At 47.4% G+C, this 22,532-nt stretch overlaps 2 protein-coding genes across 3 annotated transcripts in view; one reads left to right on the plus strand and one right to left on the minus strand.

The window, feature by feature from the left end:
• Positions 1 to 1,102: 1,102 nt before the first annotated feature.
• Dffb (DNA fragmentation factor subunit beta) lies at positions 1,103 to 13,247 on the minus strand. Its single transcript, XM_036179989.1, has 7 exons — positions 12,951 to 13,247; positions 12,653 to 12,779; positions 11,215 to 11,403; positions 9,579 to 9,658; positions 7,103 to 7,273; positions 5,955 to 6,055; positions 1,103 to 2,178 (listed from the first exon to the last, which is right to left on the minus strand). The coding sequence occupies exons 1-7, from the start codon at positions 13,071 to 13,073 to the stop codon at positions 1,953 to 1,955; spliced, it is 1,017 nt and encodes a 338-aa protein (XP_036035882.1). The 5' UTR covers positions 13,074 to 13,247; the 3' UTR covers positions 1,103 to 1,952.
• A 26-nt stretch (positions 13,248 to 13,273) lies between these two features.
• The window catches only part of Cep104 (centrosomal protein 104), a 40,595-nt gene continuing 31,336 nt past the window's right edge, over positions 13,274 to 22,532 (plus strand). Inside the window, exons 1-3 of one of the 2 annotated variants that reach the window (XM_036179986.1) lie at positions 13,274 to 13,669; positions 20,485 to 20,636; positions 22,303 to 22,476. In XM_036179986.1, the coding sequence (XP_036035879.1) occupies positions 20,515 to 20,636; positions 22,303 to 22,476 (296 nt within the window). In that variant the 5' untranslated portion in view covers positions 13,274 to 13,669; positions 20,485 to 20,514. The remainder of the gene's footprint in view (positions 13,670 to 20,484; positions 20,637 to 22,302; positions 22,477 to 22,532) is intronic. The other variant, XM_036179988.1, reaches the window with a different exon arrangement.

Here is a 22,532-nt window from a genome sequence, read left to right on the forward strand (position 1 = left end):
TCAGCCATAGTGCCGAAAACACAATGAATCTGTGTCACTACGTACTTTTTGGTTCACTATTTTTATCCTGGGGTTTGCTGCCTACATTATCCTGCGAGTCTGGGGGCTTGGGTGATAACTCCTGTCTGTGACACTTCTCATCGGTACCCACCACTCCATCATTCTGACCAGCTGAGGGCCCAGAAGCCGGCAAAGCATGTCCCATCAAGGACAGCCTTCTGGCTTTCACTCAAAGCTTATTTTTTATGTCCAGCTGCAACAAGTGTGGGTTTCTACATTCTACCAACTGCAGAAATGGAGCCTAGATCAGGAGGTGCAGAGCAATCCTCCAGGAGGCACACTGGTGAGGGTATGCATAACAGAAGGCCACAGATGTCCAACTTGGGGTGAAGAGAAGGCTCAGCTGCCAAGAGCAATTGCTGCTCTTGCAGAGGACCCAGATTGGGTTCCAGCACACACATGATGGCTTACAACCCCATGTAATTCCAGTTCTGGGATATCCAATCCTATTGGCCCCTGGGACCTGCATGCACATGGTACACTAGCATACACTTAGGCACACACATGCACTTAACAAGTGTCAAACTTCAGAGAGCCCAGTTCTGGCAATAGTCCTGGGCAGTGGGGAATGACTTTACATGTTCATGGTGCTTGAAAAGGGCAGCCCTCAGAAAATGGAAGAAGACACATTGTGAACAGTGTGCATCCATGACTGTAAAGCAGCGCGGTCCTCTAAAAGCTCCACTCCACTGGCCTGAGGCACTGCCATGCATCCCTGTGAAGATGGATTCTGCAACGGTTCAGTCACCAGCTGCTGATAACACACCCGTAGCCCCATCCTCCTCAATACATGCAAACTCTTGACATGTCTATTTTGGAAACCCTTTATTGTTTTTCTGATTATATGGCAAATATAAAAATCCAAACATTACAAAACATATAAAATACTCATTTAAAAAAAAAATAAAAACAACTCAGGCTGGGCATGGTAGCACACATCTTTAATCCCAGCACTCAGGAGGCAGAGGCAAAACTCTGTGAGTTCAAGGCTAAGCTAATCTAATAGTGAGTTCCAGGCCAGCCAGAGCTACATAGTGAGATCCCATCTCAGAAGAAAAACAAAAACAAAAAACAAATCAAGTACTATAAAAAACATGGTGTAGGAAATTAGTACTTAGTGATCAAATATCATCCTGCTGAATACCTCAGGATTATTGCTATCACAGTGTGGCATTTCCTCAGACTGTCTCTGTGCACAAACTGACACACATTTAATATCAAATGTAATCCCAGCTCTAAGAATGAGGCAGGAGTATCATGAATTCAGAGTTATTCTCTGCACAGGTAAGCCATCTGTGCCTTTAACAGCTTCCCATCTCTACACATAAAAGCTTAAACATGCTCCAATTGTGCATACATAAATATATCAGTGTTGGGTCATGAGATTCATGACAGACAGACATTATTTAACCCATTAAAAACAATTTAACATGGCTCAAGATAATGCCACAGTCAGGTAATTTCACCAGGAGACATCTGGAAGGCTTCTCACCTGCCATTTTAAACAGTTCGGCAGAGAACATTCTCCATGTTCATTATGAAATGCAAACATTTACCCCAGAGGCACCATTTCTTTCAGAGAAACATAGTCAGAGCTGCCATTGCAGTGAAATGGTGGCCATAAAAACTGAGGTACAAACTAACACCATCCCCCATTCCACAGTGGCCAAGTTCAGCCCTGGCCATGTGCATGAAGACCCTGGCACAGGGACACAGTGAGCACCCAACACTGTTCTCTGCACACTGGGCTGTCAGAGGCTGGGGAGCAAACTGGAAAGATACTCAGATCTGTCAGAGACTCTTAAAGGCTTTTCTAGAACCTTCTAAGTGACAAAATGTAAGCGTAACAGCCTCGTCACCACTGCAGTCACTTCACAGAGGGCTGGCATGTGTCACCGGCGCTTCCGAGCAGGCCTCTTCTTGGATCCTGTCTGGGGCCGGTAGATCCTGCTGTGGTCACACTGCAGCTTGTGTGTGGTCTTCTTGTGGCAAGCAATGTGCACCAGCTTCAGGTTCTCAGCAGTGAAAAGCAGTCTGTAGAAGTACTCCCAGTTCACCTCCCTCCCATCCTGGATTGCTTCAGCCAGCGTGGGCACCACAGTGCGCTTCTTCTCGATTCTGCAAAGTCAGGGGAAGACAGCCCATCTGCTGTCAGTGCCACACACCACAGGGTGCTGTGCACTTTCCCATCAGCCACAGACGCTCATAGCACAGTGTCTACCATAGCAAATACCTCTGCTGGACTGTTTAGATTTTTGTCAACTTGACACAAGCTAGGATCATTAAGAAGAGGGAGCCTCGACTGAGAAAATGCCTTTCTCAGATTGTTATGTGTGCAAGTCTGTGAAGCATTTTCTTGATTGATTGCTGTGGGTAGGCCAAACCTACCCCTAAGCTGGTGGTCCTGGATTATATAAGAAAGCAGGCTGAACAAGCCAGTAACCAGCACTCCTCTGTGGGCTCTGCATTAGTTTCTGTCTTGAGTTATTGTCCTGACTCCCCTTCATGATGAACTATAAGCTTTGGAATAAACCCTTTCCTCCTCCATTGCTTTTGGTCAGTGTCTTATCACAGCAATAGAAACCCTAAGACACCTGCTTACAGGTGTGAAGATCTTGAAGATTCTTAAGGAATCTAAACTAGGACTAGTCCAGAAGGGCAGAGGCGGTAAAATGGATGGGACTTATGGATGAATCAACCAGAAGAGCCCAGCACCATGCTTCATAAACTGGGTGACATTGGCCCATTGCTGACATGGGCCATGGGTGGACATGGTCAGTGTGGCACAGTCCAGTACTAGCAGTGCTGCTTGTCTTATTACTTTGCAAACTTGAATGGTGGGCACTGCTTAACATACTAAAAAGAATGCAAGAAGGCCGGGTTGCTCACATGGCCATTCAACAAAGCCAAGCCCCATGTGTGAGCACTTCTAAGCCCCTAATGACTCCAGTTTGTTCGTGTACCCATTTTATACAGGTGCCCACAGACACCCCCCCCCCTCAAGCCTGGGCCTCCCACAGGCATGTGATCCAAGTGTGTATGGCCAATGTGACATAGAAATGGCAAGCAAAAACTATGTCATGTTACTTCAGAGCCACTGAAACAGGGACATCTACAGGAAACAAATGTACTATACAGAGACACTTTGACAAGCCAACAATAGAAAAATGGTCACAAAAGAAACTCAGATCCAAGCACAGTCACAAGAACAGCAGAGTGGAAGGCAAACCACCTCCCCCACATTTATCATTTCACAAGCCCGAAGCCTGGAAGTCTAAGCCATTGCACAGTGGTCTGGTCTGATCAGGGCCAACTTCCTGGCTTGTCCTCACATAGCAGTGAGGGCATGAACAAGCTCTCCCACTTATAAGAATGTCTGTTCTTGTTGGGTTACTCTCCTCCCTATGACATCATAACTGTCTCCCAAAGGACCTATCTCCAGATGCGGTCTCATTGGGTAACAGTTTCAATGGCAAGGACGGGGGACGACAATGGAGTCCACAGCAGGAAGTTACCCGAAAAAGCAGTATTGAGCCAGAGCATGTAAGCAAAAACAGCATAAAGAGGGTGGGTGACAAGAAGTTCTCAGAATACCCATGGGAAACCAAGAGATCGCAGAGGAGAATCAGAACTCTCCAGGACAAGTCACAGCAGAACCAAAAAGAAAGTTCTGTCTCTGGACATGCATCACTTTCAGTTAAGGGGTAACAAACTAGTCTTCACTGCTGACCGACAACAGCTCCCATGAGCAGATGCCAGGAATCAATGTGATCAGCCTCCCTCCAGAGAGCAAAAGGAACCCAGATGCCTATGATTCCAGAACCAATGTGAGAGAGCCACTTTCCACTCACTCAGCGGTAGAAGTTTCGAGAGGGAGTTCACCCTTAGATCCTCCTTAAGAGGTACCAGGACCACTCATTCGCCAACCCCTAGCAGGACCAAGGAGATGCAGGGGGTATCGAGCCAAGAAGTGGAAGGTGTGAGTAGGCACTGACTTGAAAACAGCATCTGTGCAGGCTTAAGGCTAGGTGGGACAACAACCCAAAGAGCAGCCCCAGAACAGGGCACATAATGAGACCAGTGAACAGGCACAGCAAACAGCAAATGAAATTAATTCAAACCTACTTATTCATGCAACAAAATATCAAACAAATACTGAACAGCCACTTTATCCAGACACTGGGACAAGGGTCCTGAGCAGGACAGTCTCAGACAAGACAAAAGGCAGCTAGTGTGCTAACAAGAGACACCCTCTTTGATGGGAACAGAAACCCAGCCAGGGGGAGCGGGAGACAAAGAGCAGAGTAGGCATAGAGAGTCTCCACTTTCAAGTACCAGAGCACAAGGATGAGCAGAATGATAGGAAATGACAGAACAGTCCTGGGAACTCCAAGACCTGCCAAAAACACACATCAGAACAGTCAAGTCACACTGATCTCAAAACACTAAAGACAGGTGCAGCTGGAGACATGTGGCCTCGAGCATATGTTAAAACACAAAAAGAGAGAAACCAGAGAACAAGGAGAAACTAAAGGAACACAAAGTAGGAATAAAAATAAAAGCAAAACTCGCTGCAGTTAAACTCAGGACAAAAGCAGCTGCAGACAATGGGGAGCAAAGAGATGCCCTGCATCCGCAGGAGGAATGGCGGGCTCTGCACACTTTAGACCTGCAGTCAGGATTCTGACAGCGGTGCCTCAGACCCTGAGAAAGGGGCCTAGTCTTCTAGGGCTTACCACAGCCACCCCATCCAGTTGTGATAGAAGACATCAGAAATGTGCCAAAAATATAGCAACAATGTCTCACACAGACAAGCAGGAGAGAATCAGTGCCCAGGACAAAAGTAAACAACGAGCAGAAAGAAGCGACATGAAAGCCAGACTGGCAGAGCCACAAAGAAGCCTCAGCCTTCCTGGGGACAGGAAACAGAAGCAGCAAAGAGGGTGCTCTCCTCAGACAGAGAAGTGCAAAAAGGCACAGTGACACCGAGTGGCGGCAAGGACACTTGCAATTGCGTGAACTGGAACATCCAGAGAAGGCTGAAACACTAAAAAGAGACCACAGTAATTAATTTCCCCAAGGAGACTAGAGGTCATAGCCAGGGCAGTCTTTCTCATCTGGAGTTTGTACCAGACCCCAGACACCCTCATGATGCTGGCTAGGGCCCAAGGCTGCATTCCTCAACAGCTATGGATGCAGCCAGTGCACAGATAGATTGTCAGGCATGGAACTGGGAGACTAATGTTTCATCCCGGAGTTAGATAATGGCAAATTCTCAGAATGGCCTAAATGCCCAGTAGGGGAACAAATATAGAGCTAGACTCTGCCAACAAGTGAAGGAGTCTGTGCTGGTCACCTGAGTTGTATAGACAGAAAGCACTGTAGAGCCAGGGAGCCGCATACCTCTAAGTCCACACTTCCTGGTAAAGGTGTGTAAGAGGCATGAACAAGGCACATTTCAGGACAGTAGTTTCCCCGACAACAGGGAAGGGCACTGAGTACAGAGGGTAAAGGGCTCAAATATAACTCACTATTTATACTTTTTTAATAGTTTTGATGCCAAGAGTCAGGTACCAATTGGGGTACTTGGAGCACTCTGCCTTCATAAAGCAAGGTCAAGGGTAGTTACAGTCAGGAGAGTACCACAGCTGCCGAAGTATGTTCCTGCCCTGCCCTGGTTCAGGAGGAGCAGCTACAGCTTGCCCAGGTGTGACCTCCCATACCATAGCCCTTATGTGGGCCAGAAGCCCCTTCCATAAGCATGTGGGGTCTGTCCCTGAACCACACAGGTGTAACGTACCAGACCTGAGCTGCCTGAGCAGGCATAGGAACCCAATCAGATACACTGGGTTAGTTCTGGCTAGTGAACTTGAGTCTTGGTGACAGACACTCACATATGATCCAGGTTCCAGGTGCTGAAGAGGATCCGGCTCTCTCTGTTGCCATAGGGGTTGATGGAGTGCTTGGAAAGACAGCTATCCAGGTCAAAGGGGCCCTGCAGTGACCAAGGCAGGGGTTGGAAAGCAGGAGTGAGGGATGTTTTTGCTCTCCTCCAAGCCAACAAGCTTGCTGAGGAGTAGGCCCCACGAGGCATTTAATCCATGAACAGAAGTTTGAACCAGGCACAGTGACAACACCTGTATCCCCAGCACTTAGGCAAAGGCAAGAGGATTTCGAGTTTAAGGCCAAGGAGATGGCTCAGCAGGAAAATCCTGAGGACCATGTTTGGATCCTGGAGTCCATGTAAAAGTCGGCTGTGGTTTGTTCTCTGACCACACCCATGCCATGACATGTGCACACTCACACACACACATTACACACATAGACACAAAAATAAAATAAATATTAAGTCAGCCCGGGCTATATAGTGATCTTAAGTCTAGCCTCAACTATATATTAAGACCTCATTTAAAAAAAACAAAAGTGTTTGCTGTTCATCAGAGATTGCAAATTCTCTCTTTGTGGGCTGGAGAGATAGTTCAGAGGATTAAGAGTACTGGCTATTCTTCTAGAGGACCAAGGTTTGATTCCCAGCACCACATGTGGCTCACAACCATCTGTAACTTCAGTTCCAGGTGATTTGACACTCTCTTCTGGCCTCCACGGGGTACCAGGCACATATGTGCACAGACATATACACAGGCAAAACACCCATACACATAAACCTAATTTTTAAAAATTCTGTCTTTGGAATTCTACCTGCCCCCAACATTCCATTACCCCTGATCTTATATTCTGAGTTTCCAAAGATGAAGGCATTTCTGTCCTTGTTACTAGAGAATCATCCTTTGCTAGGTGCCTCTACACATCCACACAGGATCAGACCTGTTATCCCCAGCATGCTCCTTTGCTCCTACTGTACCACATACTAATGCCCCAACAACTGCATACCACCATCCCTATCTCCTCTGCACTCTGAATATGAAGGCCACCAGCATCTACCCTTTGGCCAGCTGCCGAATGCCCTCCCTGCCTCTCACCCCAGGAAGGCTATGCTCAGCAGTACTCTTAGTAACCCCGGAACAAAGGGCACAAAGCTCACCTGGCAGGAAAACCAGCCTTCTGAAGTACAGAGGCGGCTGCTGGCCTTTGCACATCTGTCAAAGTAGCTGCCATTGTACTTCACAGACTTGAGCTTCTGGCACATGGAGCTAAGGACCCGCTCATAGTCTTCTCGAGCCGCTGCATCCACCACACAGGCGTATGCACTTACCTGTAAGAGTGAGACAGAGGCATCACTGAACCTGACTGAGCCCATGCCCTGACCATGTTCAAAAGCCTACATCCAGTTACCAACCTGTGCCATGCATTGGTCATCAGGACTGAGCCTAAGCCCAGTCCTACAGTCAGTGTCTGACCACTGCTCAACTATCACAGCCTAGGAAACCATTCTGGGCCCATGAAATGAAATCAACAATGCCTCCATCAGGCTGGAAGAACAAAACAAGAACAGGCCAGGCAGAGTAGCACTTGGGAGTCTGAGGCAGGAGGATCCAAAGGCCAGCCTGCTCTACATAGCAAGATCCTGGCAGGGCAGGGATTAAGATCACATAGTCAACAAGAGCAGTGTTCCCTCTGCTCAGGTGAACAGCAGTAACAGAAGGGCTCCAGTCCATGCTGCCAAAGGGTAGGTACCAGGACCAGTCAGGGCACCTACAATGTTAGGTCATGTAGGAACAGTCACCAAGGCCACAAGAAGTATAGAATACAGGACACCAAAACATTAGCAGCTGTGACACACTGAGTGGGTTAAGCTGGGCACGGAGAATACAGGGACAGCACATTGCCACTTTAAAGCATCATTTTCTACCTGCTAATCAATGAGGAACCTTACATGCAAATGAGCAGACAATGAAGGCCAAGTTGACCCCACTTTGAGAGGGAGAAGAAAAAGGTAAAAGGTTTAAAAACAAAGAAAGCCCAGGGTGAAGGGGGATCCACACCTGCTGTTCCAGCTGCCTGGCCACTCAGGCCTCGGCTGGCACCTGCCTAGTTTTGGTCACAGTCCAGCAAACTCAAGTTCTATGTATTCTCTCAGGCCTCCTGTCTGCCTGGGGTTGGCTACTGCCACCTAGAAGGAACCTGGGCAGAGCAGTCAGGCATGGAGTACCACTGTTCCCACTGCCTGCCACGATGCTCCTACAGACCTCACTCCAGTATGGAAGGTGACTAACAGGCAGGTGAGTACAGACAGTGCCACTGCAGCTTAAGAAGGAAATCATGGAGCATGCCTGAGAGCCCAGCAGGCCCAGTGCAGGCAGACAGTGTCCACAGTGATGAGAGAACAGCCCAGGCAGTCAGGGTTTCAGGCCAGCTGGTCAGACAGGTCCTTCATACCCATGGAAAATGGGGGTAGCTTCAACCAGCAGGGGGCTCCGGGAATACATGCACAGGTCAGGTTTTCCCCATAGGACACTAACACTTAGTTCAAGCTACACAACAGAATAAGATTTCAGAGAAGGATGTGCATGAAGGAAGAAAACAGCCTTAGGATCTGCTCTCAACCAAGCAGCTCAGGTGTGACATGCTGTAACACAAACAGGAAGCCTCAAGCCTGTGCCACTCGCCAACTGCTGGGCAATTACCCAAGTTTCTGTTGATAAATACACCCCTAAGGAGAGCAGGGAGAAAAAGGTCCCTACAAGCCAAGCTGCTGTCCCCAAACCACCCACCCAATGCTCATCCTATCTAAATGAAGGCATCATGTGGAGCCCAGTGCAGAAAGACACAAAAGGCTCTCCTGGTGGAGTGACAGGCACCTCATGCCCTCAGTATGGGCAGGTCCCACTCACCTGAGAGGGTCTCCTTCCACTCCGCATCTCACTGACATTCATGTCTTCACTGAAAAGAAGGCAGGCAGAGGAGGACAGGCCATCCAAGACAGCCTCCTTCTGGAGGTAAGGCTAGGTATAACTGCACTGGAGCCACTGGTCACTCTTCACAGTGAAGGCCTTAATCTACTCAAGAGCCAGAGCTGAGACCCCACAGTCATTCAGAGCATATCTACAAAGCACCCCAAGCAAAAGGCATCTTCAGTCCTCTGTTCCACTTTTACCAGGTCAGAGGACTGTGATATACCCAGAGAAAAAAATAAACACAAGTGTTGGGAGGAAACTACCGTCCAATTAAGAAAGTGTCATCAGAGCAATGGAGCAGATGCAGAAAACTTATCCATAATGGAAAGAAGTTTACATTAGAACAGACCTGCCAGATGTATAAGACACGAGCTGGTGCTGCTCTGAACAGGATCCCTGCCAAACAGAAGAGAATTAGAGTAGAGATTTGAGGCCTCTGAACCTAACCAAAGCACATGGCCCAGAAAGGTTTTCATACCTGCTAGACAACACAGTCAGAGGCTAAATGCAGAAGAGAACAGATGCATAGAGACAGGAAGCTTTTGCTTCTCTGCTGACTTAGAAGCAACCTTACAGACATGCATCAGCAGAGGGGTAGAAACCCTACCAAATGATTCATCCTGTGCTAAGCACTCACTCAGCATGATCTGAACATGGCCTTACCTCTCTCAGGTAGCCCCGGATCCGGCTCTCACAGCTATATCTCAAGTAGCCAGACTTATTCCTGAATCGAGACTCCAAACCTGCAAGAAAGATGATTCTGGAATCCATAAGCAGACTATGACCTCTTGGTTTGTGTCCTGCACAGCTCAGGAGCCAAGCAGACAAGAAAGGGGCAGGGGGAGATGTGACTCCACTCACACAGGTGCCACATGGAGGAGGACATGTGGAGGTGTTCTATTCATAGAGCTGGACAGTGGAATGAGAGGGTTGGGCTGCAGAGCCACAGGGCACTGGCTGTGAAAGATGAAATGGGCTCTGACATCAAACACTAGTGCCGATGACAGGTGAAGGTGTTTGGATGCATGAGTGCCACCAACTGCCTTCCGTACAATAGATTCACCCAACCACAGACCTTAACCATTGAAAAATCTTCTATCTAGGTAGGTGCACAACTTTAATCCAAGCACGTGAGATGCAGAGGTAGGTAGATCTCTGAGTCTGAGGCCAGCCTGGTCTACAAAGTGAGTACCAGGACAGTCAGGGCTACACAGGGAAACTCTGCCTCGAAAAACTAAAACCAAAAACAAACAAACAAATAAATAAGCTAAAAAAAAAAAAAAAACTTACATCCGAACTAAGTATGTGGATTGTTTTCTGTTTTAAAAAATGTTGAGTTTGTGTGTGTATGTGGTATGTAAGAATGTACGCATATGTGCGCACATCTGTGCAGGTGCACTCACCCATGCACATGTGAAGAGGTAGAGGTCACCACTGAGTGCCTTCCTCTGTCACTCTCCACCCTTATTTATTGAGACAATGTTTCTCACTAAACCTGGAGCTCACTGTTGGGGCTATACTGGCTGACCAGTGAACCCCAAGGATCTGCCTGACTCTGCCCCCAACACTGAGGTTAGGCATGTATACCTGGATCTTACCTGGGTGCTGGGATCTAAACTCGGGTCCTCAGGCTTAAGCAGCAAGCATTACCTACTGAGCCATCTCCCAGGACCCTGTAGACTGTGTTTTCTTGTCATTATTCCTTAAAGAGAACAGCCAACTACCACCCTCCCAGAGTCTGCATTGCATCAGGTAACAAATGACCGAGGGATGATATGAAATATATAGGGGAAATTCCTGAAGTTTGCTGGCCAATCAGCCTGGCCTAACTGATAGGCTCCAACCATTCCTAAGGATGACACCCAGGGTTATCCTCTGACTCACTCTCTCCCTCTGTCTCTGTCTCTGTCTCTGTTTCTCTCTCTCTCTCTCTCTCTCTCTCTCTCTCTCTCTCTCTCTCTCTCTGTCTCTCTCTCTCTCTTTCACATGCTAAGGTGGTAAACTCCACATTCCATGTATTTTCCCATGGCTTTTGGAAGAATGATTTAAAAAAAAAAAAAGAAAAAGAAAAAAGAAAAGACTATTTCTAGGCTACCCTGGACACTGCCTCCAACCAGGAGTCTCGGCCAGATGCCTTCCCATGGACACCTTTTGTTATCACTCCAGAGGCCTGTCACCCTTGGCTGGGAAGCATCAGGATCTGAAATAGACTGAGATCCTCCTAAGCCTCTGCTCCAAAGAGGCCCTCCTCCGCCTGCCCCAGACCCCCTGGCCACCATGGTCACCCCAGTCCACATACCTTCAAACCAGGATGGGTCCTGCTCTCGGGTCTCAGCAGTGATGTTCTGGCTGACATGATGCAGAAGGTCGGCCAGCAGCTTCTGCCTCAGTGGGGCCTGTTCATCTGACAGCAGCTGCCGTGCAGCCCGGATGACCCCAGCATGTGGCTCATTAAACACACTGAGGAAGCGAGTGATGTCATTCACATCTGCCACACCAGGAGACAAACAGAAACACATGCACACTATTCTGGCCCCAAGAAGAGGATCCTGTCCACTCAGCCCAGAGACTGCCTGAAGGCAAGACTCTGGTGTCACAACTCTTGCCCTGGTACTTGACACCTGACACCTCCACAGGTGTGGCACTACCAGTTCCATTCCTCTGGCCACCTCCTGTCAGGTGATGGGGTTGTGGTGATCTCTTCTTCTGGCCCTCTCTCCTCCACACTAAGTCACCTCCTTTGCTCAATCCCTTAGGGCTCCACTTCCAGGCCTTCTAATCCCTCTCCCTACTTTGCCAGAGACGCTGTCCACAAGTGGCTACAGTGAGCTTTCCCAGCAAGTGCTGAACGCCGAGTACATTCTCCTGAGGATCTTATCCAAACAGGAGCAAACAGAATCAAGTACCAATTAAAAAGCACAGGCCTCGGCCAAGTGAAGCTGCAAGTTTGGTTCAAACTCAAAAACCTCAGTGAGATCCACTGTGTTAACAAGCTGAAGAAGTAAAGGTCTTGTGAACACACCAAGAGATGCAGAAAATGCAGGAGAGAACCTCGGGAAGCCAGGCTTGCCAAGAGATTTCTAGATGGTGAAAATACACAGAGAAGAAAATGACAGTCTGGATGTCATCAAAGTCAGAAACTTTGAAGCTGGGTGTGCGGCACATGTCTGGAATGCCAGTAGTTGGTAGGTGGAAGCAGGAGATTAGAAGCTTTAGGCCAGCCTTAGCAACAGAGTGAAGTTAAGGCCAGCCTCAGCTACATGTAACCTTGTCCTCCCTTCCCCTCCCAAGTCTGGACCTTTTGTTCTACTACAGAGCATGAAAAGAGCATGGTCAGTTAGCTCAGCTGGTTGGAGCTCAGTTCCAATATAGAGAGTGAAAAGGTACACAACAGGAGATATTTGAAAACCACATTATCTGACATTATCGAAGTCATAACCAGGATTTTCTAATCGTGGAGTAAATACTTCAACAGCTTAAAAAATTCGATTAAAAAACAAGAAAGACATGAAGACTCCCTCACCAAGGAGTGCCTGCAGGTGGCAAATGGGAACACAGAAAGATGATATCCAATCCCATTAGCCACCGGAGAAACACAACACACACACAGAGAAAACAGAGTTCCTCATCAAAGGCTCTTGGCATTCAGCGCCCCTGACCTGATCTACCAGCCCGGGCCCCTGGACCCGGGCTTAAACCGTGTGGGTCCTGCCCATCTCCAAAGTGTTCCTACTCACAGCCTTGCCAGGTCTGGCCAGCAGTAAGCAGCAGGAGTTCAGTGTCGTTGGGGAGCCCCGGGAAGTAGTCCTCGGTCACCTCCCTGCCATCTTCGTACAAGCACAGCCGGGAGCCCGACACCGGGAGCTGGAGGACAGGAAGAGCAAGCAGCTTGTCCCATACAGTCCAGGCTTCCAGACAGCCAGCTCAGGATACCACCAGGCTACAGGAGCCCAGCGCCTGTCCAAGCCCATCTAAGGGGAGGAAACCGTGCGAGCAGCAGCCGCCCCGCAGTGCCTGCCCGAAACCCCAGCCCACCTGGAAGCGGATGCAGCCCTTGTGCAGCAGCTCCTGGCAGCTCCGAGCCGCCACGCCGAACTTGCACGCGCTATGTAGGGCTCGCAACTTGACGCTCTTGGGTTGGCGGAGCACAGCGCACATTGCGGGCCTCCGGCAGCGGACTCTGCGCGAACCGGACGACAATGGCTGACCCCACCTTTCCTCACCTCTCCCGGAACTGTGGTGTGTAGGCGCGGCCCGGAACGCTTTTCTCTACGTAGGCAGGCGCGACCCGAAACGTCCAGCTACAGGACCTTTCCCCAGCCGGAATCCGCGAGACGTGGCTGCGCGCGCAGGCGCCTGCGGGCGGACGCGCAGGCGTACAACGCGGGTCAGCCTGGTTGCCATGGGAGCGTGGCTGCAGCCCGGGCGCTGGGCAGAGGCGGCCCGGGCTGCTCCTCCGCTGCCCTCGCCTCAGTGGCCCGGGGTGGGGGCGGCCGGACCGAGGCGAGGCTGGCATCGCAGCATCCCGCGGGCTCGTCTCCGCGGCGCTCTGTGACCCCGCGCGGCCTCGGTCCTCAGCAGGCACCGAGGTGGAAGACACCTGGCCGTGGAGGGACGTGGCCGCTGCCCGCTCCAGGCCTCTCCGGGCAGCGCATCTCGGCCTTAGTATCGGCAATCCGGGTCCAGCCTCTTCTGGGTGCGTTGCTGAACAGGACCAATTACCACAAGACTAAAGACTATAACTCTGGCCCTGGGTAGGCTACACTTTGATCCGTGTTGGGGGGGGGGGGGCGTTGTTTGTTAATTGGGTTTGGTTTGAGGTTTTTTTTAAGCTTTAAAATTCTCTAAAAATACTTTTAATCTTTAAGATTAGTTGGTCGCAAATCAGTACTTAGTGTTGTAACATTTACGTTTCTTGAAAAGAAAGCTGGAAACGTTTTCATTTCGTTGTAACAAAATGAAAGTTGCTACATTGAGTTTGGGCTTAGGGTTGGAAAGATAGCTTTAAAGGGTAGGCTCACAACCAAAAATATAAGCGTTTGGGCTTAGTTACAGTTTATGAGCAATGCTAGGGTAAATGTCACCTGACACTGCTGGCTATGGCTGCCTTAGGGACAGCTGGGACAGCACCCACGGCTGGTGACCAGCTTGTAACCCAGCATTGCACAGATCCAGAAGACTCCGTGGTGGGTCTTGTGGAGCCACAGACATGCCGAGACTTCTGAAGACTGGGGAAGGGGGAGGAGTAAAGGGTGGAAGGTCTTCCAGTGCACAGTCTGAAAATGAGTGGTTTTGCCGCTGTCCATCTTGAGGGCCTGGTGTTTCCGGCCACACTGCCCCACGGCCCTCCTTGCCAGGGTCTTCCGTACCAGTTATTTGTTTTGCTTTTATTGGGGACACACTTGTATCTGCCTTTAACATCCTGTTTGTAAGTCTTGGTGCATCCCAAAAGGTGCTAGTTAAGACCAGAGATTCAGACCCCGCTGAATACAACTGGTGTCAAAGTAGAAAGGCCTGCTCTTTTTGTTTTTTCTGAGACTGTCTCATTTGTAGCTCGGTAACTCCTACATAGACCTCGCTGACCTCAAACTCACAGAGATCCTCCTTCCAAGCACTGGGATTAAATGTGTGTGCTACAACACCCGGCATAGGCCAGGCCCTTGAAGATGGTCAAAGAATTGGAAAAGTCAGAGCCAGAGGTATACCTTTAACTGTTCAGTAACTTTGGATGCTCTCTAAAATGGATGACATAGTAAGGCATAGTGGCACATGCCTTTAATCCTAGTACTCTGGGTGCCAAGCAGGAGGAGCTCTGTGTGAGGCCAGTCTAGTCTACATATCGAGTTCTAGGCCAGTCAGGGCTTAATAGTGAGACTGTCAAAAATAACAGAAAATTCAAGACAAGAAGTGAGGATGGGGGAAACTAGGTGTGAGGGTAGAATTAGCATTTTAATTTCTAGATGTGGGGGGCACAGAGGGTTTTGGAATTAAAACCTGGATAGAGGTAACTGAAGTTGGGTATAAAGAATGTTTGTCTGGCAGGAACGTGGGTGGAGCAAGGCAGTTGTAACCATCTGGAATAGAGATAAGGAATAGAGATAGGGAAAGCACTAAGACTTTCCATGCTGCTGGTGGGTACTAAAGGGAAATATAGTGGCTAAGAGGAGCATTAGTTCCAGGCTCAGGACCCAAGTGACCTGATATAGGAGAAACATGTTAAGACACCCTGCTATGCTTATATACTACTCTTGATTATTTTCTGGGTCAGTTTTCCTTCCCTCTGCTGTGACATCTATAGGGAACTCAGTGTAGCATCTATAACAGTGACTTGCCATTTTAGCTTTAATAGTTTAGTGCATACATTCAAAACAAACAAACAAACAACCAAACCACCAGCAAACACTAGACTGGCATTGATCCTTGAAATGGTCCTTTTCACATCCAATGAAAGTAAAAGAAAGCTCTATATTATACATCAGGCATGTTCACATGAGCCAGGCTTCCTGAGGGATATTTGATAATACTGCCTACAGAATATTTCAGTGATGTATCTTATTCCAAGAAACTTCCAGTGGACTTCTTCTCCCTATATTAGAGGAGTTTTTTGGTTTGGTTTGGTTTGGTTTTTCTTGTGATGATGACTTACTTCACCACCAGTTTTCTTGCTTAGCAGGTATTTGATTGGTTTGAAAACTGAGAAGTAGCCATGAGGCCATGAGCATTTTGAGTTCTCAGTACAGTCACATCTGAGAGCCCATGTGTTGCTCTCTGACAGTGCTGCTACCCAAGGTTAGCTCTACTTGGGTAGGGCCTCCTCTGGTGCCCTTAGCAGCCTTGGACTCTAGTGATAGGAGTCTGTGGAAAGAAAGCTCCTTTGCTGTGGCTTCAATATAGTCCTGGGACTGAGTGTCACCTTTTCCCTCTGGGCAGCATATGTGTGTGTTCCCATCCATGAACCTCCACCATGCAAGGATGTGGAATTCATGGGCTGTCCCCAAGCCTAGGAAAGTGCAGCAGGCCCCAACCAGGGCTGGAGGGGAGTGCAAAGTCACCAGTGCAGCCCAGAGTCTGTGTGCTGTTTTCCAGCATGGAGAGCATGGGTGCCAAGCAGCAAAGTAGACATCACAGCATGCATCCTCCAAATGACAGTGGTGAGCTAGGACACGGATCAGTTCACCGGAAAATCACATTGAAAGAATCATTAAGCCAGTTTTTCCTCTCCAAGCTCCCTCTTGCTTGGCTATATCACCCCTCAGTTTGGCCTCTAGCAGACTTTCTGTTAAAATAAGCAGTAGATTCTTCCTTCACTGTGGGAAATGTAGTTCTTATGTCACAGAGAAAAACACTGTGGAAAATGCAGTTCTGATGACATAGAGAAAGGAAGTATGGGAAATGTAGTTCTCATGATGTAGAGAAAATCAAAGTTGGGAATGTAGTTCTGATGTTATGGAGAAAGGGAATGTGCGAAATGTAATTGTGATGGGAGGGCTGTCCCTGCTGCCTGACCCCATGCCTCCACCCAGGGCTGAATCCTGGCCTGGCTTAATTGTCTAGGTTGGGGGGTGGGGGGACTGACAATATTTGTGCCCATTGGAGGGTAAAGGGAAGTGACCCAGCAAGGTGCCCGATTGGGCATCTCTGGGTGGTTTTCTACTCCTTCTCAGGATCTGGGAGCCAGCAGATGATCCTAGTCCATCTTGTTCTCAGATAATCCTTTAAAATGTCCTGAGTCAGGCTCCCAACGCAATGTGCTCACTTCTGCACCAGTGCGTCTGTACATCCTGCTTTCCTTAGGGGCGCTCATTTACACAAGGCAGTTATTGCTGTACTAATGACTAGGCTGCCCCTCACTAATCATTACTAGTTGTTAGTTTCCTTGATAATGCAAAAAGACACTTTGTACCCTGCCAAAACTTTGCTTTTACCATGAGAGTATCATAAGCAGGATGGCTTAGGAACTTCAGAGCCAGAGGGCTGGCATTGGAATGGCAGCAGGGACAAGTGTCTCTGCAGTCTGGGTCCTTCTGCCTTTTCTAGCTCCTGATGGTTTCCAATATTGACCTTAGCCTACATGAGTGGCTCCTGTCTCTGTCAGTGTGTGACATCCACTCCATGTGTGTCTGAGCCTCCACTTTTGGGGGTTGTTTTATATGGGGTGGGGAGGTTCTAGAGATGAAGCCCACACCTGGCCTTCTGTATACTAGTCAAGTACTTACACAGATTATTTTCCTCTTCTTAAAAGTATACCAGCCTGTAGCTGGAGTTTTCTCTTGTCCTGCCTGGCCTGTGGTCAAGACAAATCTCTCTCACCCACTGGTCCTCCAGCCACTCAGACCCAAATAAACACACACAGGCTAAAATTATTTAAAACTGCTCAGCCATTAGCTCAGGCCTACCACTGACTAGCTCTTACACTTAAACTCAGCCCATTTCTGTTATTCTATATGTTGTCACGTGTTCCGTGGCTTTACCTGTGTGCCTGTTATATGCTGCTTCCTGGACAGCAGGCTGGCATCTCTTGACTCAGCCTTCCACTTCTCAGCATTCTTCTGTCTGCTTATCCCACCTATACTATACTTCCTGCTTGGCTATTGGCCAACAGAGTTTTATTTATCAGTCAATCAGCAACACATTGACGGCATATAGAAAGTTATCTCCAGCACTTCCCCTTTTCTTTTTTTCAAAAAGCAAAGTTTTAACTTTAACATAGTAAAGTTACATATAACAAAACAATTATCAAGCAGGAATTACAGTTATAATATCTAGTCTATTTATAGTATCTAGTCTATTTGTGTTTGGCAAAATTAAAGAAGATATCCTATCTATGCTATATTTGTGAGTCTAAGGTTTTATATCTAACTTATCTTTTATCATAACTAAGGAAATTATATCTAGTCTTCAACTATACCAAAGACCCCAGAAGGATGTGATAATACCTAAGTAAACAGGAAGAGCATTGTAAGCAACTTCTAAAATTTAGAATGACAGAGACAGCTGCCTGCCTGGACCATCATCCAAAGTTCCTCTGCAATGCTGGGGCATTCGTCTTTAGCCTACAGGCCCAGAGTCTCCCAGTCACTTCTTTCTGTGCCTGTAGAACATCTGACAGTCTCTTCTGCAAAGCAGGAACCTGAAGGACCATCTCGTCTTGCAAAGTTCAGTGGTCACCTTCTTATGGGTCCTGCATGTCCACTTTATACAGCATACTATCAAACAGTCAACACAAGGGCACTTTTTTGCCCAGTGGCTAACTTTTGCCACAAAGAAAGCAAACTCTATATACCTATAAAACTTAACTAATATGACTATAAGTTTGATTATCATGGATGACTATTAATCTGTGTTTCTTAATTAGCCATTACAATTTAAATGAGTTACATAAACATAATGCCTTAAATGAGAGTAGAAATATACACACAGTATAACAAAATTAACTTTAAATTTGTATCAGTACACTAAAATCTATACCAATGTAAAACATTTCTAAACAAGTTGTTGCTCTTTAAAGGTAGGTTCATTAATCTACCCTTTCATCCTATCATATCTACACTATCCCCTTTTCTTTTTTTGAAAGAGATGGCATTTATAATCAACTTGTTTTAAATAAAAATATTGGTTTTTCTCTGTCCCACACCAGAGAGCTCTTCTGATATGGGACAGAAGAATATCTCAACCTTTTCTTTTAGCAATATGCTTGGGTTTAGAGAAGGAGTGAGCCAATTCCATCTCCAAAGCCAGCTTGTTATATTTGGGAATTTGGGCATAGCTTCTCAAACTAATTCCTGCTGGATGAGGGTACTGTATTCTTATGGGGACATAAAGGAAATTTTAGGATTATGGGGTAGTCCATGAGGCTGTATTGTCTGAGTCAGGTGCCTTGAAACCTTTCTGGATGTTGGATCATCTGGGCCATGGTGTCATTGGTTTGTCTTGGCTGGTCAAACCTGTTGTGTCTTAATCTGGAACGAATCCATAGCCTCTGGCTTTCTGTGGAATCAAAAGCAGAGCCTCCTTTGCAAAGCAACATATCCTTATATCTAAATTTTGAAGTCAAGGTACCTTTAAAATATATATATTGGTTTAACTGAACAGCCTTTACAATCAAATGTCTTTCTGCAGTTAAAAATCCCAAAGACAACACAATCCAGATTCTCTGTGTGATATCCATCTTTATTTGGCTCATTTTTATATTTCTTTTACTTTCTCTTTAAAGACTTTGTTTTTAAAAACTATTTCTTTATATAACTCTATATATTACTTTTTTTCTCTTCCAAGCCTACATACATTTTTACACACATTGTAAACTTTTTAGAGGTTTATCCCATCTGTGCCTTTCCTGGGACTCACTCTGGCCCAGGCTGGACTCAAACTAACAGAGATCCTCCTGGCTCTACCTCCCAAGTGCTGGGATTAAAGGTGTACACCACCACCACCTGGTGTGAATCTATTGCTTTAAACTGCAGCATTCTAAGACTGAAAAGGCAGCTGTGGCTGCTGGCTCCGCCCACCTCACTTTGTAACATGGCGTGGTAGGTTTACCACCAGCTCTGGGTCTGGGGGCCATGTGTACCATCAACTCTCAGAAGTAGTGGGTCTATACTTCTATCAAAGTAGCATGTAGCCCAGAAACCTCTTTTTTTTTTTTTTTTTTTTTTTTTTAACTAGCAAAGGCTGAATCCACCATGCAGTGTAATGTGCAGCTTGCAGCCACCTCATTCCCGCCATAGAGTAGCTTAAGCCCGCAGGCTGCCGCTATCTGAGAGACAACTAGGAATCTGTTTTTAGCCCTGTTTTAGAATCTTTTTTCTCAGGTTTTAGGTGGAAACTCTTGTCCCACATTTGGCGCCATTTGTAGCTGGAGTTTTCTCCTGTCCTGCTTGGCCTGTGGTCAAGACAAATCTCTCTCACCCCACCAGTCCTGCAGCCACTCAGACCCATATAAACACATACAGGCTAATATTATTTAAAACTGCTCAGCCATTAGCTCTTACACTTAAACTCAGCCCATTTCTGTTATTCTGTATGTTGCCACGTGTTCCGTGGCTTTACCTGTGTGCCTGTTATATGCTGCTGACTGGACAGCAGGCTGGCATCTCCTGACTCAGCCTTCCACTTCTCAGCATTCTCCTCTCTGCTTATCCTGCCTATACTATATACTTCCTGCCTGGCTATTGGCCAACAAGAGTTTTATTTATCAATCAATCAGAGCAACACATTCACAGCATACAGGAAGACATCCCCAGCACCAGCCACCATGGACTTCTCCCAATAAGGTGTCATTTTAATTTGATCATATCCGCAGAAACTCCAGTAAGGTCATATTTACATGCAACAAAGGCAGGGTCTGATCATTAGTAAAGATGTAATTCAGCCTGCAGCACAAGTCAGACTCTTAGGAAAATCAAGACAGCTTAAGTGATACATGAAGTAGAATTAGAACATCCATTTTAAAAAATGTTTTTTAAACAAATTAGCCTTTTCAGAGTGGCGGGCAATTCTGAGTACTTTGTGGCTGATCTTGTATGGCGTGAGCTAACACTACACCTAACCTAGTTGAATTCTTTCACAGAACTCTTCCCTGATCTTCTGAACAACCCATATGTGCAGAATGCCCCACAAGATTGGATTTGTAGTGGTCAGCTCTTCTGGACATGAAGATGGCTACAGTGCCCGCGAACTAATGATCCATGCACCAACTGTCAGTGGCTGGAGGTCACCAAAGTAAGGCTGGACTGAGGGGCTTGAAGGTTCTTAAGTAGACACACAGGGCTTCCTTCATAATAGTAATTATGCAAGTCACGCTAGTGTGGTACTTTTGTCATTGGCATGGTATTTCTTTAAAGTCATAACTATATCCATTTTAGTAACATGCTTCCAGACTACCAAAGGAGAAGGTATGTGTACTCCTGGTCACACTCACAAAGTCACACTAGTTTTGGCCCAGGAGTCTCCTGATACCTGAGGTCAAATATGTTGCAGGAGTTAAGGGAAAGTATCCTCAAAAGAAAATAGACAAGGTGTCCTGTCAGCAATGGCTCAGAAAGTTTGTTCAGGATGCTGATAGGGCTGCGTACAGGGTACTACTTATGGGATAGGGGAAGTTCCTGCCATGTCTGTCTCAGAGCCTTGGGATCCAGGCTTAAAATCTCCAGAGCTGACTGCAGCCTGCACACCAGTTTCTGTTTCCAGATTGTTTTTAACATTTATTATGTATATGTCCATGCATGTGTGTGGAGATCAGAGGTCAACCCGTAGGACTAAGTTCTTTTTTGTTTTTTTGTTTTTTCGAGACAGGGTTTCTCCGTGTAGCTTTGTTGCCTGTCCTGGAACTCGCTCTGTAAACCAGGCTGGCCTCGAACTCACAGAGATCCGCCTGACTCCTGACTCCTGAGTGCTGGGATTATAGGCATGCACCACTGCCGCCACCACCACCTGGCCGACTCAGTTTTTCTTAACATTGTATGGATCCCAAGGATCAAACTCAGGTTGGCAGCAGGCACCTACACACACACACACACACACACACACACACACACACACACACACATATACACACACATGTACACACACATACACACAAGTACACGCACACACATACACACACACACACACACACACGCACAAACGTACACACACACATACACGCACACACACATATACATGCGCACACATGTGCACACATACACACGCGCGCACACACACACACACATATATACACACACACACACACACACACACACACACACACACACACACACAACGTGATGTTGATGCTTGTGAAGGGAGGGGATCTTTCTGACTGCCCCATCCTTCAGACCTCCCTTTGTTCTATGTGCCTACCAGCTAATGTGTATCAATACTGTCTTATCCACATACTGTCCTGCTGAGTTATGACTGCCTTGCTGTGTGGGCTCCTTGCTGACAGAAGGAAGGAGTGCTCTAGCCAAGTCTTGCTTGATGCTCATGCAGTGTGTAGGTCCTGAACAAAGTTTGATGCTCCGGCTCAGCCTGCCTCTGGAGCTTTGAGCACACCCGGAAGTCACCTCCTGTATGGTGACAGCCTGGCATCCTGTAAGCAGGTGCTTTACTATGTCCTCAGGGTCCTGTGGGAAGCCTTTGGCTCTGCCTGGCCTACTGGTACACCCCCAAAGAATGGTTGATTTGTCTCCTGATAAACTTGAAGTCCACTTCAGCCTTTAGTCTTGGCATCCTGAGGTTAGGTTAGCAAGTGGTCAGCAGAGTCGATCAGCCTTAGGTCCAGGCTTTAGAAGGGAGGAAGCAACAGTCTTCTAGTCAGGTACACGCTACCCTACATCCAATGTGCTGCCTGAAAGCAGGCAGACAGGAAAACTGCAGACCAGAAACCCAGAACTGTGTTTGCTTGCAGATTCTGCCAGTTTCCACAAGAGATTGTTCTCCAGATGGTGGAGAGGTGTCGTATAAGGAAGCTGCAGCTGCTCGCTCACCAGTACATGATCTCCAGTAAGGTCGAGTTCTACATCAGTGAAAGCTTGCCTGAGTACCTGGCGCCATACCAAGCGGAGCGATTCCGCAGGCTGGGGTGAGAATGAGACTCAGTGTGTGGTGGTGACTCTGAGCATGCCGGCTCGGGGCTGG

This window comes from Onychomys torridus, chromosome 2, assembly GCF_903995425.1.
Source record: "Onychomys torridus chromosome 2, mOncTor1.1, whole genome shotgun sequence".
Classification (NCBI taxonomy): Eukaryota; Metazoa; Chordata; class Mammalia; order Rodentia; family Cricetidae; genus Onychomys; species Onychomys torridus.